The sequence below is a fragment of the Chanodichthys erythropterus genome, chromosome 7 (assembly GCF_024489055.1).
Source record: "Chanodichthys erythropterus isolate Z2021 chromosome 7, ASM2448905v1, whole genome shotgun sequence".
In the NCBI taxonomy this organism is placed as follows: domain Eukaryota; kingdom Metazoa; phylum Chordata; class Actinopteri; order Cypriniformes; family Xenocyprididae; genus Chanodichthys; species Chanodichthys erythropterus.
Window position 1 is genome coordinate 20,658,028 of NC_090227.1, and position 18,131 is coordinate 20,676,158.

Genomic DNA, 18,131 nt, shown 5'->3' on the forward strand with positions numbered 1-18,131 from the left:
CCCTCCTGCTGTCAATCTTTAATATACCAAGCCCTTGTGAATTTAATCACTTCTTTTAACCTGTGCACACCTGCTACACATTCAATATTTCATTGCAACATTTGTAATCTTTAATGCAATTCTAGTTCAATAAAGTGGTCACATAATAATTTTAAATGTGTTTTTTCTGTTTGTTCATTTCAACTATTCTGGTGCTTAGTTTACTATGGTCTGTAAACACTGTAAATACATGTTTAAAAAAAAAAAAATGGTGGATCAGATCTGTAACATGGACACTTAAGATGGCCTAACTTAAGTGTTGTCTAATTATTTTACATTTAGTATGTTTAGATGGTACAGTAATAATCATCAATTATGTGAAGACACAACATAATGGAAATAAATGTATATAAACTTCTAGGTTAAGCATTCTGCAGTTGCTTCATATGTATATATCTATCGAACTAATCAGCATATGTAATTAATTTGACTGACAATCCTACTAAATAAACCATTATTGATATTGTAATTAAATACAGTATAATATGTCTAGCACAGACACTAATAGTTTCAGTTTGAGGCATCATGGGAAAGAACTTAGTGCCCCTGATACAATATATAGCTCAGAAGGACGTCATGCATAATGATATGCATGACTAACATATAAAATCGAAGGTAAGAGAAGCATCTCTCTACCTTTTTTCTCGTGGAGGTTAACAGGATAATGATTCATATTTTTGTCTCTGTATTTCACCTTTCCAATGCAGCTGTACCTTTAAGCTGCAAACCACAGGGTGACTTTAATCTGCCAGTGTTCATGACTAGTGGAGATTTCAAAATAGGAGGGATTTTTCCTTTGCATTATAGAGTAGAGCTTCCACCAACAGACTACATAAAGAGACCTTTAGCAGCACAGTGTCAAGGGTAAGGACATGTCTTATATGGTTTGTTTTTTTAACATTCCCAACTTTCCTAACCTGTATTTTTTAATCTATTATTTACTTCTTTTTTATCATTCTTTTTCCAATAAATAATTTTGAAAAACCAATCCATTATTTTACAAGAATGTCAACAAAGGTGTGTGTGTATATATATATATATATATATATATATATATATATATATATATATATATATATATATATATATATATATTTTTTTTTTTTTATTATTATTATTATTTTTTTTTTTTATTAATTTTTTTCTTTTATGCAGGTTTGATCCAAGAGCTTTCCGCTGGGCTCTCACTATGATGCTTGCTGTGGAGGAAATTAACAACAGAAAAGACCTTTTACCAAACCATACTCTGGCTTATAATATCTTTGACTCTTGTGCCACTCCTGTAACGGCTCAAAAAGCAGTCCTGGCAGTACTAAATGGACATGATGTTGTTGAAAGTTTTATGTGTTCTGGAGCTAGTCCTTTATTAGGATTAATAGGGGAATCTGGATCCTCACAATCCATTGTTGTCTCCAGAACTCTGGAGCCTTTCAAAATACCCATGGTAAAAAAAAAAAAAAAAAAAAAAAAAAAACACACCTTGGTTTTGAAACGTTGTTTTCCTGTTATTCTATATATTATTATATATTTTTTAAGTCCTAACTTTTATGAAGGTGGCATTGTAACTTCCAGTGATTGACTTATAATGATGTCTTAAAATGAAATTAGTTTAACTACTCTTGAGGTATTTGTGTACTGTCTATACATTTTCTTTTTCTGTTAAATATTTACAAAGTTGGCTAACATTTGTTGCTTTTTCTGCTTTTTTCTTTCTCTCTTTCTTTTTTTTTTATTTATTTTTTTTAGATAAGTTATTTCTCAACCTGCTCTTGTCTAAGTGATAGGAAGCAGTTCCCAACATTTTTCAGAGTGGTTCCTAGTGATGATTATCAAGTAAAAGCTATTGCACAGCTCTTAAAGAAGTTTGGCTGGACATGGATCGGCGTGGTCACTGAAGACCATGACTATGGCAGGTTTGCTTTACAAGGCTTAAAGCGGGAAATTGAAAATACTAACATTTGTCTTGCCTATCATGAAATGATCCCTAAAGACTATACCCAGCAACAAGTCCTGAAGATTCTTAAAGTAATGAAGGAATCCACAGCTAATGTGGTTGTTGTTTTTTCAGGAGAGGGTGAATTTTACCCTTTCTTAAAAGAATTTGTGACTCAAAATATCACAGGAATTCAGTGGATTGCAAGTGAGGCTTGGATTACAGCTTCAGTGTTAGCAGAAACATATCCATTCTTAGATGGCACAATTGGGTTTGCAATACGTCAAGGACACATCCCAGGTCTTCAGGATTACCTCAAAAAAGTGACCCCAGAAAGGTACCCTTCTAACCCTCAAGTTCAGGAGTTGTGGGAGGCTCTGTATGGTTGTTCCCCCTCCACATCCAGCTTGAACATCCATTTGCCCTCCTGCACAGGGAAAGAAACTCTCAGACAAGAGCACGCTGCCTACATGAACACGTCCAGCCCTCGTGTGACCTACAATGTGTATAAAGCAGTGTATGCCTTTGCTCATTCTCTACATAATCTCATTGACTGTAGGCCTGGAAATGGACCATTTGAGAATTCCTCATGTGCAAACCTCAACAACGTGTTTCCATGGGAGGTAAAAGTTCCTTAGGGTTTGATGAGAACTGGTTTTCAGACAATAGTAATTATTTTTTTGCACAAGATGTAGTGTCTTTCTTAATACTAAATATAGTTTTTAATAAATGTTCCCCTTCCTTACTCCTTCATTTTTCTTTTCTTGTTGCTTTTTTTCTACTCCAAAGCTTCAGCATTATTTACAGGAAATCTCCTTTTCTGTTTCTGGAGAAGAAGTTAACTTTGATATTAAGGGAGATTCAATCCCATCATATGATTTGATAAACTGGCAAAGACATTCTAGTGGAGATATTCAGTTTGTCAAAGTGGGCCTCTATGATGGTGCTCAGCACTCTGGGAGAAAATTGGTGATTGAGGAGCAGGCCATTATGTGGTCTAACCAACAGAACAAGGCAAGGTGTTGACTATGCACTGCACTGCCATTTGTTGTTCTATTAAAATAACTGTCACTATGTGGTCCTTGAGCCCCTATTAGTATAAAAACATTGAGTATAATAAGAAAAATGTTTGTGACATGTTTGTGCTTCAATACAATTTTAATGAGTCAATGCACTTTTTTTTTTTTTTTTTAAATAGGTACCAGTGTCTGTATGCAGTAACGGCTGTACTCCAGGATTCAGAAAGGCTGTTCGTCGTGGGCAGCCTCTGTGCTGCTTTGATTGTGTTCCATGTGATATTGGCAAAATCAGTAATCAGACAGGTGAGAGTAACCTATTGTATGTTTTCCTGTTGACAAGAAAATATAAAGTAATAAAACTATAAAACATAAATCATTTGTTTTAGTAATTCTTTCTTTCTTTCTTTCTTTTTTTTTAATAGATTCAATAGATTGTCTGTCATGTCCTGAAGATTATTGGTCCAATGAAAATGGAACAGTGTGTGTTCCGAAGGTAGTCGAATTTCTCTCCCATGATACAATGGGAATCGCCCTGACTGTGATAGCTATAGTGGGAGCTTTTCTGACTGTCACAGTGCTGGTGATATTTCTGTACAACAAAGGAACCCCTATAGTCCGTGTGAATAACTCAGAGCTCAGTTTCTTCATCCTGTTGTCCTTGACTCTGTGTTTTCTATGTGCTTTGGTGTTTATTGGGGAACCAACATCCTGGTCCTGCATGCTGCGACACACTGCCTTCAGCATCACTTTCTCCCTCTGCATATCCTGCATCCTGGGCAAGACTTTAGTGGTGCTGGCAGCTTTTACAGCTACTCGACCAGGAAACAATATAATGAAATGGTTGGGCCCAACACAGCAGAGAATCATAATCTTCTGCTGCACTCTTGTTCAGGTGGTCATATGTACTGTCTGGCTTGTAGTATCCCCACCTTTCCCTTATAAAAACACTAAATATCAACAGTCCAAGATCATCCTGGATTGCAGTGTGGGCTCTGATCTGGCCTTCTGGAGTGTCTTGGGATACATAGGTCTTTTGGCTTGTGTCTGCTTTTTTCTGGCTTTTCTGGCCCGGAAGTTACCAGGGAATTTTAATGAGGCCAAATACATCACCTTCAGCATGCTTATATTTTGTGCAGTGTGGCTGGCATTTGTACCTGCATATGTCAGTTCACCTGGTAAATTTACAACTGCTGTGGAAATTTTTGCTATTTTAGCTTCTAGTTTTGGCCTGCTTCTCTGCTTATTTGCCCCCAAATGTTACATTATTTTATTAAAGCCTGAAGAGAACACCAAGCAGCATTTAATGAGAAAGCTTAAAAAATAAAAACTTTTTTTTTTTATTATTGCATGGATACAATTTTTGGGACTAAATGAATATGACAAATAACTATACAACAGAAGAGATATATTAAGGAAATTATAGCTATTAATAACTGTGCTGTGAAAACCAAATGACCAAATTATATCTGTAATATTTTAATCTTACAATAATACTATATATATATATATATATATATATATATATATATATATATATATATATATATATATATATATATATATATATATATGTGTATATATGTATATATATATATATATATATATATATATATATATATATATATATACACACAGTTGTGGCCAGAATTATTAGACCCCTTCATAAATATGATCAAAGATGACTCTAAAAATAAATCTGCATTGTTTATCCTTTAATTCATAAAATTAGCAAAAATCTAACCTTTCATTGAAGGAAAAGAATTGAAAGTGGGGGGGAAATAACATTAAGAAATAAATGTTTTTCTCCAAAACACATTGCCCACCATTATTAACACCCCTAGAATTTTTTATGAGTAAAATATCTCTGAAGTATATTCCCATTCATATTTACATTTTTTTAGCTCATTGGGGTGATCATGAACATGAAATTGGCCAGCCATGACTTCCTGTTCCACAGGAGTATAAACATGAGGAAACACAAAGGCCAAATTCCCTTAATCATTCATCACAATGAGAAAAAACAAAGAATATAGTTCTGATGTGTAGCAAATGATTGTCGAGCTTCACAAAATAGAAAGTGGCTGTAAGAAAATAGCTGAAGCATTGAAAATCCCCATTTCCACTATCAGGGCAATAAGAGAAGTTCCAATTAACTAAAGATGTTACAAATCTGACTGAAAGAGGACATGTGTCTAAATCGTCCTAATGTGTGGTGAGGAGGAAAGTTTGAGTGGCCAAAGACTCTTCAAGGATCACAGCTGGAGAATTGCAGAGATTAGTTGAGTCTTGAATCTCAGAAAGCCTAAAAAAAAATTATCAAAAGCACCTACATCCCCACAAGTTGTTCGGGAGGGTTTCAAGAAAAATCCTCTGCTCTCATCCAGAAACAATCTCCAGCATATTCAGTTGTCAGACAAGACTGGAACTTCAAACGGGACAAGCTTCTATGGTCAGATGAAACTAAAACAAGAGCTTCTTGGCAGCAAACCCACCAGATGGTTTTGGTGCACACATTGATAAAAAGTGCCCCATGCCCACGGTCAAATATACTACTGGATCTTTAATGTTGTGGGCCTATTTTTGTGCTGGAGGTCCTGGACAACTTGTTCAGATATATCGTATCATGGATTCTATCAAATACCAACAGATAAAAAATCAAAACCTGACCACTTCTGCTAGAAATCTTATAATGGGCTGTGGTTGGATCATCCGTCGGGACAATGATCCAAAACAAACATGAAAACCAGCACAACAATGGGTCACTGAGCACAAAATGAAGCTTCTGCCATGGTCTTCCCAGTTCCCTGACCTGAACCCTAAAGAAATGAGTGTAGTGAACTGAAGAGAAGAAGCACCAACATGGAGCTGGGAATCTGAAGGATCTGGAGAGATTCTGTATGGAGGAATTGTCTCTGATCTCTTCTCAGGTGTTCTCCAAACTCATCAGGCATTATAGAAGAAGACTCAGAGCTGTTATCTTGGCAAAAGGAGATTGCAAAAAGAATTGAATAAAGGGTGCTAATAATTGTGGGCAACGTGTTTTGGAGAAAAACATTTATTTCATAATGTTATTTCCCCCCCACTTTCAATTCTTTTCCTTCAATGAAAGGTTAGATTTTTGCTAATTTTATAAATTAAAGATCAAAAGGATAAACAATGCAGATTTATTTTTAGAGTCATCTTTGATCATATTTATGAAGGGGTCTAATAATTCTGGCCACAACTGTATATATATATATATATATATATATATATATATATATATATACATACATACATACAGGTGCTGGTCATATCATTAGAATATCATCAAAAAGTTGATTTATTTCACTAATTCTATTCAAAAAGTGAAACTTGTATATTATATTCATTCATTACACACAGACTGATATATTTCAAATGTTTATTTCTTTTAATTTTGATGATTATAACTGAACCTTAGGAAAATCCCAAATTCTGTATCTCAGAAAATTAGAATATTACTTAAGACCAATACAAAGAAAGGATTTTTAGAAATCTTGGCCAACTGAAAAGTATGAACATGAAAAGTATGAGCATGTACAGCACTCAATACTTAGTTGGGCCTCCTTTTGCCTGAATTACTGCAGCAATGCAGCGTGGCATGAAGTCGATCAGTCTGTGGCACTGCTCAGGTGTTATGAAAGCCCAGGTTGCTCTGATAGTGGCCTTCAGCTCTTCTGCATTGTTGGGTCTTGCATATCGCATCTTCCTCTTCACAATAAGGTCAAGGTCAGGTGAGTTTGCTGGCCAATTAAGAACAGGCATACCATTGTCCTTAAACCAGGTACTGGTAGCTTTGGCACTGTGTGCAGGTGCTAAGTCCTTTTGGAAAATGAAATCTGCATCTCCATAAATTTGGTAAGCAGCAGGAAGCATGAAGTGCTCTAAAACTTCCTGGTATACGGCTGCATTGACCTTGGACCTCAGAAAACACAGTGGACCAACACCAGCAGATGACATGGCACCCCAAACCATCACTGACTGTGGAAACTTTACACTGGACCTCAAGCAGCGTGGATTGTATGCCTCTCCTCTCTTTCTCCAGACTCTGGGACCCTGATTTCCAAAGGAAATGCAAAATTAACTTTCATCAGAGAACATAACTTTGGACCACTCAGTCCTTTATTTTCTTTAGCCCAGGCGAAACGCTTCTGACGCTGTCTGTTGTTCAAGAGTGGCTTGACACAAGGAATGCGACAGCTGAAACCCATGTCTTGCATACGTCTGTGCGTAGTGGTTCTTGAAGCACTGACTCCAGCTGCAGTCCACTCTCTGTGAATCTCCCCCACATTTTTGAATTGGTTTTGTTTCACAATCCTCTCCAGGGTGCGGTTATCCCTATTGCTTGTACTCTTTTTTTCTACCACATATTTTCCTTCCCTTCGCCTCTCTATTAATGTGCTTGGACACAGAGATCTGTAAACAGCCAGCCTCTTTTGCAATGACCTTTTGTGTCTTTCCCTCCTTGTGCAAGGTGTCAATGATCATCTTTTGGACAACTGTCAAGTCAGCAGTCTTCCCCATGATTGTGTAGCCTACAGAACTAGACTGAGAGATCATTTAAAGGCCTTTGCAGGTGTTTTGAGTTAATTAGCTGATTAGAGTGTGGTACCAGGTGTCTTCAATATTGAACCTTTTCACAATATTCTAATTTTCTGAGTTACTGAATTTGGGATTTTCCTTAGTTGTCAGTTATAATCATCAAAATTAAAAGAAATAAACATTTGAAATATATCAGTCTGTGTGTAATGAATGAATATAATATACAAGTTTCACTTTTTGAATGGAATTAGTGTAATAAATCAACTTTTTGATGATATTCTTATTATAAGACCAGCACCTGTATACATACATTTACAACTTACAACTGAGTATAGACATGTCTTTAAAAACATTTTCATTCTGTCTTTAATATTATAAGGCATTCAAAAGTAATTGGTCACTTGACCAATACTTTGATTTGCTTGCGGATGACATTTGGTTTAATATTTTATGTAATGCAGTGGAATATATATTTAAAAGTCTACATTTAAAACTGCTATCCTGCTGTTGCAAAATCTTATTCAAATAAAGCCTGTCTATATGTCATGTATTTCATTTGGGACTTTTAATGTGGATAAATAGCATAGAGACCTGTGTTTGACATATGAAAGAAAGAAGCCTGCCATGTCTCCTCAGGATAGGGAATACATACATAACTATATGTCATTATCACTTTTAGTTCCCATTCAGTCGGTCACGTTCGACGTACGTCGAACAGACCGACGAATAGGAATCTCGCTAGAGAGGCCAATCTACTTCGAGTGTAACTACAACGAGCCAATGCACATTGGCATGCAATCATATGCATCAGCTGCTCGCCTCGCAGGGTGGGTATATAATGAGCAGCAGGTGCGTTGCATCTTCAGCTTTTCGCTCCGGAGCTGTTTTTCTTCAACGAGTCAGCTTTTTTAGAAAATCTGCTCTTTGTGTTGGTGCAGGCGGACAGCACTGCAGCGGGACCGATATCTCTTCTTCATTTTCTCTTTTCTTTTGTTTTGCCTTTTTGAGAGAGCAAAGCCTCAGTTGTAAAAAGCGTTCTCACGGCTGGTGAACGGTGCGCTTTTGAGTGCTTAAGAGCTGTTCTCACAGCTGGTAAGAGGGCGGCTACAAGGAGAGAGTGCACACGACAGGCTGCACTATCCCCTGTCTGTGCTGCAGCGGTCATTCCCCTGCGTGCTTCGGCACCTAAAAGAGAAGTCCCCTAAAAGAGCTTACACAAGTAGATTTGCGTCTTTTTAAAGATGACATTCTACCTGTGTGCTTCTGGATGCGGTCGTTCCTGTCCTCACTGACGGCCACGATCATTGTTTCACATGTCTGGGTGCGTGCTGAAGCAATGCTCGTGGGTGATTAATGTTTTCATATGAGAACATGATCACGTCGACACGCCAGTCGTGACTCTTCTTTCTCCGGGAAGTTTGAGTCCCCTTTGTTGTTGGCCAGCTGCCGCTTGTGTGTAAAAGCACATCTGCGGGTCTGCCCGACACTTTGGGAGACCATGGAGATCAGCGAGAGCAAAACTCTTGCTCCTCTGCGTGTCGTGTGCTGTCGAGCTGTTGGGCTGGAGCGCGAGTTGTCACGGTAACCCAGCGCTCGCTCAGCGCTCTAGATGCGCGGTTCCCTTGCCTAATCTCATTGTAGCGCCCTCTCTGGTGCACCAGAAGAGGTCTACTTTGCTGATATGGCTTGGGTGACATGAGGTTGAGGGGTTTCTTCGGGGAACCAACTCCCTAGGGCTCCTCCCTCTCTAGCGCATTGCATCACTGTGATGGTGTGTGCTTATGCTGACTCAGATTCAGAGTTTACAGCCATGCTTTCCCGGGTGTCCCCGATGTGCATGGAAAACTTGGCAGTATGGGGGTATTTTGGTGCCATAAATATGGAACGCCAAAAGTGCCAAAATCTGCATACGTTTTTCCTCTCTCACTGCCCTCCTGGATGGGGTGGCTGTACACAGACCACTCCCACCCTGCATGTGAGGCCAAGGCACTCTTTATGTATGAGGGTAGTTCTGAGCTGGGGTTGAGCTGCACTTCTTGACTAACCATGACCAAAGTCACGCCGCAGGCCCTCAAACAGACGATGTCCACCTCAGTGGTCCAGAAGTGCCCCCTGGCTTACCTTGTGAGGTGCGAGAGGTTGTCAAGCTAATGATTCTCAACGCTCCCATCTCACGAGGTGGCAAAAAAAAAACAAAAAAAAAACTCCGGCCCAGCCTGCTCTACTGTGTCCGTTGCTGGAAGATGACACCTCCTGTCTCTGCTGCTGTTTAAGCGGTTGGTGAGAAAATCACCCCTGAGACGGGCGACCAAGAAATGGGTGGGGCTCGGCTATGCGATTCAGTTCACCCGGCATCCCCCCAAGTTCAGGGGCATCCTCTTCACTACAGTGAAAGATGTCTGCCCCTGTCTTGCGGTGCGGAGTTCGCAGTCCTACTGGCGAAGGACGCGATAGAGCCGGTCCCTCCAGCCGATATGAGGTCAGGGTTTTACAGTCCCTACTTCATTGTACCCAAGAAGAGCAGTGGGTTACGACCTATCCTGGATCTGTGAGTCTTGAATCGGAGCCTTCACAAGCTACCGCTCAAGATGCTCACGCAGAAACGCATTTTCGAATGCATCCGTGCCCAGGATTGGTTTGCAGCGATCGACCTGAAGGACACGTGCTTTCAAGTCTCGATCCTTCTGCGACACAGGCCATCCTGCGTTTCGTGTTCGAAGGACGAGCATTTCAGTACAGAGTCCTACCCTTCGGGCTGGCCCTGTCTCCCCGCGTCTTCACGAAAGTCATGGAGGGAGCCCTTGTTCCCATGAGAGAACAGAGTGTTCGCATCCTCAACTATCTAGCACAGTCTCGTGATCAGTTGTGCTAACTCAGGGATTTGGTGCTCAGACAACTCAGTCAGTTGGGGCTTCAGGTCATCTAGGAAAAGAGCAAACTCGCCCCGTTGCAAAGGATCTCTTTTCTCGGTATGAGCTGGATTCGGTCGAACAGATAGCACGCCTCACAGAGGAACGTGCTCAGTTGGTGTTGAACTGCCTGAATACGTTCAATGGCAGGACAGCGGTCCCACTGAAATACTTTCAGAGGCTCCTGGGGCATATGGCGGCCACAGCGGCTGTAACACCGCTCGGTCTGCTTCATATGAGACATCTTCAACACTGGCTTCACGGCCGAGTCCCGAGATGGGCGTGGCAACGCGACATGTTCCGGGTGGCAATCACCCAGGAGTGTCGCCAAGCCTTCAGCCTGTGGTCGGACCCCTTGTTTCTTCGGGTAGGAGTGCCCCTAGAACAGGTGTCCTGGCATGTTATGGTTTTCACGGATGCCTCGACCACCGGCTGGGGTGCCATGTACAACGGGCTTGCAGTTTCAGGGGTTTGGACGGGACCCCATCTGCAGTGGCGCATCAACTGCCTTGAGTTGCTTGCAGTATGCCTTGCTCTGAGCCACCTCAAAGGGCCGCTACGAGGCAAGCATGTACTGGTCCCTACGGACAACACTGCGACCGTTGCATACATCAACCATCAAGGTGGTCTATGCTCCCGTCGCATGTCACAACTTGCCCGCCATCTCCTCCTGTGGAGTCGGAAGCATCTGAGGTCGCTTCGCGCCATTCATGTCCCTGGTGTGCTCAACCGTGCAGCCGACGAGCTCTCACAAACTGCACTGCCGGGACAGTGGCGACTCCACCCCCAGGTGGTCCAGCTGATCTGGAGAGAGTTCGGAGAGGCTCAGGTAGACCTTTTTGCCTCACCAGAAACCTCTCACTGCCGGTTGTTTTACTCTCTGACCGGGTGAACACTCGGGACAGACGCACTGGCACATAGCTGGCCCCGGGACCTATGCAAATATGCGTTTCCCCCGGTGAGCCTACTTGCACAGACACTGTGCAAAGTCAGGCAGGACGAGGAGCGGTCCTGTTAGTTGCGCCCTATTGGCCCAACCGGACCTGGTTCCCAGAACTCTCACTCCTCGCGACAGCCCCTCCCTGGCCCATTCCTCTGAGGAAGGACCTTCTGTCTCAGAGACGGGGCACTCTTGGCATCCGCGTCCAGACCTCTGGAAACTCCATGTCTGGTCCCTAGACGGGATGCGGAGGTTCTAGGTGACTTACCCCCCAAGGTACTTAACTAACGACCGCAGTCAATTTGTTTCTATGGGTGGCTATAGGTCCAAAGTTGGTTCTGTACATACTGGTGTCCCATAGGGGTCAGTATTGGGTCCATTACTGTTTAGTATGTATATTTATCCACTTGGTGAACTACTCAGATCTCTAGACATTAATTATCACTTTTATGACGATGATACGCAGATTTATATCCATTCAAGACCAGGTCAGCATGTGGACATTGTGCATCTTTCCAACTGTATCACTGAGATCAAGAATTGGATGTCTAATAATTTTCTGTCTTTACATTTCTCCAAAACGGACATTATGCTCTTAGGCTCTCCTCATCAACTGCAAAATGCTGGTGGTTCTCTTAATCTGTCTGTTGATGGTGTCACCTTGGAGTTTCAAGGCAAACAAAAAAATCTTGGTGTCATCTTTGATGCCACGCTGTCATTTGAGCCTTTTGTTCAGAATACGGTTAAGACATCCTTTTTTCACCTCAGGAATATAGCACATTTACGTCCTATGTTGTCCTTTGCTGTGGCTGAGAAGTTGATAAATTCTTTTGTCTTTTCACGTCTGGACTATTGTAATGGTCTTTCAGCTCGAGTATCCAAATCATTACTCAACAAACTTCAGTATTTACAAAATTCGGCTGCTAGAGTTCTGTCTGGGGTCAGGGCTGGTGATCATATTACCCCTGTCTTGAAGTCTTTGCACTGGCTTCCTGTCAGGTATCGTATTGATTTTAAAGTCCTTATGTTAACATATAAGGCTTTGCATGATCTGGCTCCTCAGTACTTGACTGATCTTTTAATGCCTTACACTCCATGTCGAAATCTGCGTTCCTCTCAGAGTGGACTCTTAGTTGTTCCTAAGACACGGCTTCGCTCCAGGGGTGATAGAGCATTTTCTTCTTATGCTCCTAGGCTTTGGAACTCTCTTCCAGCTGACATCAGGGAAGCAAACACATTAGCGACTTTTAAATCTCTTCTTAAGACATACTATTTTAGGATTGCTTTTACTTGATTTTTCATTTTATTTTGTTTCTATTTCTTTGATGTGTATTTTTTGTATTTATATGTGTTGTTTTCTCTGTTATGTTTTCTTGTAAAGCGCTTTGAGAAAGCCACTTTTAAAGGCGCTATATAAAATAAAGGTATTATTATTATTATTAACACCATCACTTTGGCACGTGCACCGTCTACAAGACGTGCTTACCCCTAAAAAATGTAACCTGTTCGTCGAGTGGTGTTCTTCTCACCGAGAAGACCCCGAAGATGTTCGATCATGAGCCGTGCTGTCCTTCTTGCAGCAAGGGTTGGAGCGTAGGCTGTCCCCCTCCACCCTCAAACTCCACACTGCTGCTATCTCCACTTACCACAACAACTTAGATGGCAAAACTGTTGGTCAGCACAACCTGGTCGTCAGGTTCCTTAGGGGGGAGAGACGGTTAAATCCTCCTCGACCTCCCTCCATACCCTCTTGGGACCTTGCTCTGGTGCTTCAAGCACTTCAGATTGCTCCCTTTGAGCCCTTGCAATTGGCAGATTTAAAGATTCTGTCTGACTGAAGACTTTGCTGCTGGTTGCATTGGCCTCCATCAAGATGGTAGGGGACCTGCAGTCATTTTCGGTCGACGAATTGTGCCTAGAGTTCGGGCCGGGTGATGGCCACGTGGTACTGAGACCCCGGCCTGGCTATGTGCCCAAGGTTCCTACCACTCCCTTCAGGGACCAGGTAGTGAGCCTGCAAGCGCTGCCCTTGGAGGAGGCAGACCCAGCCCTGGCTTTACTCTGTCCAGTTTGCGCCTTGTGACTGTACATAGACAGAACTCAAAGCTTCAGGACCTCAGACCAGCTCTTTGTCTGTTACGGAGGCCAGCAGAAGGGAAAGGCTGTCTCCAAGCAGAGGATGGTCCACTGCATAGTGGATGCCAGCGCCCTGGCTTACCAAGCCCAGGGTGTGCCCTGCCCGCTCAGGTTGCATGCTCACTCCACGAGACATGTAGCATCCTCCTGGGTGCTGGCTCGCGGCGCCTCGCTAACAGACATTTGTTGAGCTGTGGGCTGGGCGACACCTACTGGTTCGCTAGATACTATAGCCTTTCTGTCGAGCCGGTCTCCTCCCGTGTTCTTGCCTCAGGTCAGAGGCACGGAGAGGCCCCGGCTTAATGTCGGCTTGCTGCACTACATGCGCTCTTTTGCTCCAGAGAGTCCCTACAGGCAGACCCTGTTGAGTCCTCCGGTTACCCTTTGGCAGCCGACGTGGCGGAGCATCCGGCGCCAGGCCTATACTCCGTTGCATCCTTGAGAACCGGATTTAGGCTGGGTTCCATATGTGTGACCCTACGGGGATCCCATATGGTTTTTCCACGGTTGCTCCTAAACGAAGCCCGTGTCTTTCCCTCTGGGAGAACCCATCTCTCACCGAGTTGGAGTCACCCCAGTTCTTCCATATGTTGTACAACCTACAAGGTTAGTCCATATGTACTCCTCCACATAACTCCTTCGGGGAAGGATGTGGCTTCCGCAGCGTTCCTTTCCTAACGAAAGGTTACGCTTTCCCAGCGTTATTCAATAGTCTCACTGAATGGGTTTGGGAACAGCAGTGATCGACCCTCTCTGTGTGTTAGCCCTGTCCCACCGTCCTCAGGCAAGGGGGCTCAGGTGGCTTACAACAGAGCACTGGAAGAGGGCAGCTCCTGTGGCGCTTTGGTAGGGATTCCTATTCGTCGGTCTGTCCGACGTACGTCGAACGTGACCAACTGAATGGGAACGTCTCGGTTACAAAGGTAACCCTCGTTCCCTGAAGGAGGGAACGGAGACTTATGTCCCGTCGCCACAGTCGTTGTCCTGCTGATGCTGCCGCCTGCTTGGTTCGGCTCCTGAGCGAAAAGCTGAAGATGCAACGCACCTGCTGCTCATTATATACCCGCGTATGATTGCATGCCAATGTGCATTGGCTCGTTGTAGTTACACTCGAAGTAGATTGGCCTCTCTAGCGAGATTCCTATTCGTCGGTCTGTCCGACGTACATCTCCGTTCCCTCCTTCAGGGAACGAGGGTTACCTTTGTATCCAAGACGTTTTGCATACTTCGATTTTTGGCTACTGACATAAGGTTTATAAGATTTATATGATTAAATCATCACAATTCACCAACAGTTATAAGCCTTGTTTACATCCGGTATAAAGATGGTATAACTTGGCAAGACTCAGAAGCAAAAACCAGGAGCCTCTGTGTATCTTCAGCAAGATTGATTATTGAGAAAGTTCTGTTGGTCGCTGAAGTAACCAAGTCTGACTAAGGGAGCTGTACATTGTATTTTATAGGCATTCTGTGGGCAGTCCATTAAGGTGTTGACCTTACACACAGCCTTAGAAGTGACCATTAAAACAAAAGCATCTAAAGACAATATAGTGTCATGATCACCGTCTGTTCTTGTCACTGTTCCTGGACTACATCTCCCATCATCCTCTCTGTCACTCACCTGCACACACTTCACACTAATCACTGATCACCACACCCAGCTGCAGCTCATTACCTGGACTATAAAGGACTTCCACACACACCACCTCACCGCGAAGTATTGTTAACTGTTGTTGCAATTTCCGAGTGTTTATTCCCTGTTTGCCTGTCTGTTCTCGACCTTGTCTGTTCCTGTTTTTGATCCGTTGCTGCCTGTCCTGATCCTTGCCTTGTATACTGTTCTGTGAGTGATATCTGCCTGCCTTTTGACCTACCGCCTGTACCCTGACTACGACCCTGCCTGTCCTTTGCTGCTCCTGTTTGTTCCTGATTGACCCTGCCTGTACGACCATTCTCATTCTTAATAAAACGCTGCACTTGGATCTCCTGCCTGAGCCTCCCATTCACAACAGAATACTTCGCCGCACAAAGATCCAGCAGCTTCTCAGAGCATTACCAGCTTCAACATGGACCCAGCATGGTGCCTCATCAACCTGCAGCAAGGTAGCAGTACCCTCGAGGCACATATTCAAATGTTTCTGAAGTTTGCTCATTTATCTGATCTGCCAGACTATGCCCTCATAGACTTCTTTATTTATGGATTAAATGAACCATTAAAGGACTATTTACTTGCCAATGGTCCCAGAGGATCGTTTATGGAATTCCTGGACTTTGCCCTGCTCACAGTTGGTTCAACTTTTACTGTGGGGGTCGCGGAGGAACGCGACGCCACGCTGAACCACATAATGGCAGCCGCTACAGACTGCGCACCCAAAATGGCGGATGCTACAACGCCTCATCACATCTTCGCTGATCGCCCAGAGCAACGTCACGCCTTCGCTGATCGCCCAGAGCAACGTCACGCCTTCGCTGATCGCCCAGAGCAACGTCATGCCTTCGCTGATCGCCCAGAGCAACGTCACGCCTTCGCTGATCGCCCAGAGCAACGTCACGCCTTCGCTGATCGCCCAGAGCAACGTCACGCCTTCGCTGATCGCCCAGAGCAACGTCACGCCTTCGCTGATCGCCCAGAGCAAAGTCACGTCGCCGCTGATCGCCCAGAGTCACGTCACGTCTCTAGATCAGTCCGGGAGCGGAGAGGGTTGCGTTCCAGTGTGACCGATCCACCGTTGATTTCAGTCCGAGCAGCTGGCATCCCCAAGTCTCCGTCGGCCACTTCGCTCTCAAGCCTGTCTGCCACTTCGCTCTCAAGCCAGTCTGCCGCTTCGCTCTCAAGCCAGTCTGCCGCTTCGCTCTCAAGCCAGTCTGCCGCTTCGCTCTCAAGCCAGTCTGCCGCTTCGCTCTCAAGCCTGCCGGTTGCTACGCTCTCAAGCCTGCCGGTTGCTACGCTCTCAAGCTCGCCGGTTGCTACGCTCTCAAGCTCGCCGGTTGCAACGCTCTCAAGCTCGCCGGTTGCTACGCTCTCAAGCTCGCCGGTTGCAACGCTCTCAAGCTCGCCTGTTGCAACGCTCTCAAGCTCGCCTGTTGCAACGCTCTCAAGCTCGCCTGTTGCAACGCTCTCAAGCTCGCCTGTTGCAACGCTCTCAAGCACCCTGGACGCGATGGACAAGATGGCTGCTTTGCCAGTGCCTACGGGCAAGATGGCCGCCCCTTCGGTGCTCACGGAGGTAGGGGACGTTCCAGCCATTAAGTCCGCTCCAGAACCCGCTTCAGCCGGTGAGTCTGCTCCTGAACCCGCTCCAACCGGTGAATCATCGACTCACCCTCGGAAAAAAAAGAGGAGGAGGAAGAAGGCGTCCTCCTCTCCTCAAGACACCGATGCCCTTCAAGAGGCCGCTGTGGGCCTGGAGACCATTCCAGTGGTCTCTCCGGCTCCGCCCAAGCGCCTTGCCCGGCCGGCGCCACCTGTGCTCCTTGCCCGACCGGCGCCACCCGTGCTCCTTGCCCTGCCGGCGCCACCCGTGCTCCATGCCCTGCCGGCGCCACCCGTGCTCCTCGCCCTGCCGGCGCCACCCGAGCTCCTCGCCCTGCCGGCGCCACCCGAGCTCCTCGCCCTGCCGGCGCCACCCGAGCTCCTCGCCCTGCCGGCGCCACCCGAGCTCCTCGCCCTGCCGGCGCCACCCGAGCTCCTCGCCCTGCCGGCGCCACCCGAGCTCCTCGCCCTGCCGGCGCCACCCGAGCTCCTCGCCCTGCCGGCGCCACCCGAGCTCCTCGCCCTGCCGGCGCCACCCGAGCTCCTCGCCCTGCCGGCGCCACCCGAGCTCCTCGCCCTGCCGGCGCCACCCGAGCTCCTCGCCCTGCCGGCGCCACCCGAGCTCCTCGCCCTGCCGGCGCCACCCGAGCTCCTCGCCCTGCCGGCGCCACCCGAGCTCCTCGCCCTGCCGGCGCCACCCGAGCTCCTCGCCCTGCCGGCGCCACCCGAGCTCCTCGCCCTGCCGGCGCCACCCGAGCTCCTCGCCCTGCCGGCGCCACCCGAGCTCCTCGCCCTGCCGGCGCCACCCGAGCTCCTCGCCCTGCCGGCGCCACTCGAGTTTATTCCCTGTTTGCCTGTCTGTTCTCGACCTTGTCTGTTCCTGTTTTTGATCCGTTGCTGCCTGTCCTGATCCTTGCCTTGTATACTGTTCTGTGAGTGATATCTGCCTGCCTTTTGACCTACCGCCTGTACCCTGACTACGACCCTGCCTGTCCTTTGCTGCTCCTGTTTGTTCCTGATTGACCCTGCCTGTACGACCATTCTCATTCTTAATAAAACGCTGCACTTGGATCTCCTGCCTGAGCCTCCCATTCACAACATATAGAAAATAACTCCCGACTCTGAAGACAATAGTCTTAGTTCTCATGACCACGTGCTGTTTATTCCATTTGGGGGTACTATGTCAACATTCATACATAGTTTCTCTCTCAATAGGAAGATCAGAGACTTACAGAACCCCCTCACTGGAAACTATATTTATCTAATCAGTAAACTGATGACCTTTGTGCTCACCTTGAATGCCCAATACGTTGTAGTTCACCTTAAATTTTCATGTAAA

The 18,131-nt window shown here is 45.3% G+C and overlaps 1 protein-coding gene across 1 annotated transcript; it reads left to right on the forward strand.

Moving 5' to 3' along the window:
• The first annotated feature begins 787 nt into the window (after positions 1–787).
• On the forward strand, positions 788–4,315 carry LOC137022668 (extracellular calcium-sensing receptor-like). Its single transcript, XM_067389101.1, has 6 exons — positions 788–903; positions 1,195–1,483; positions 1,786–2,595; positions 2,762–2,986; positions 3,171–3,294; positions 3,414–4,315. Exons 1-6 carry the CDS (start codon positions 797–799, stop codon positions 4,313–4,315), a joined length of 2,457 nt encoding a protein of 818 aa, XP_067245202.1. The 5' UTR covers positions 788–796.
• The last annotated feature ends 13,816 nt before the right edge of the window (positions 4,316–18,131 follow it).

Coding starts and splice junctions, on each gene's coding strand:
- LOC137022668 (XM_067389101.1), top strand. CDS start 797: ATGACTAGTGGAGATTTCAAAATAGGAGGGATTTTTCCTTTGCATTAT. Junction 2,987..3,170: donor GGTCTAACCAACAGAACAAG/GCAAGGTGTTGA, acceptor TTTTTTAAATAG/GTACCAGTGTCTGTATGCAG. Junction 3,295..3,413: donor CAAAATCAGTAATCAGACAG/GTGAGAGTAACC, acceptor TTTTTTTAATAG/ATTCAATAGATTGTCTGTCA.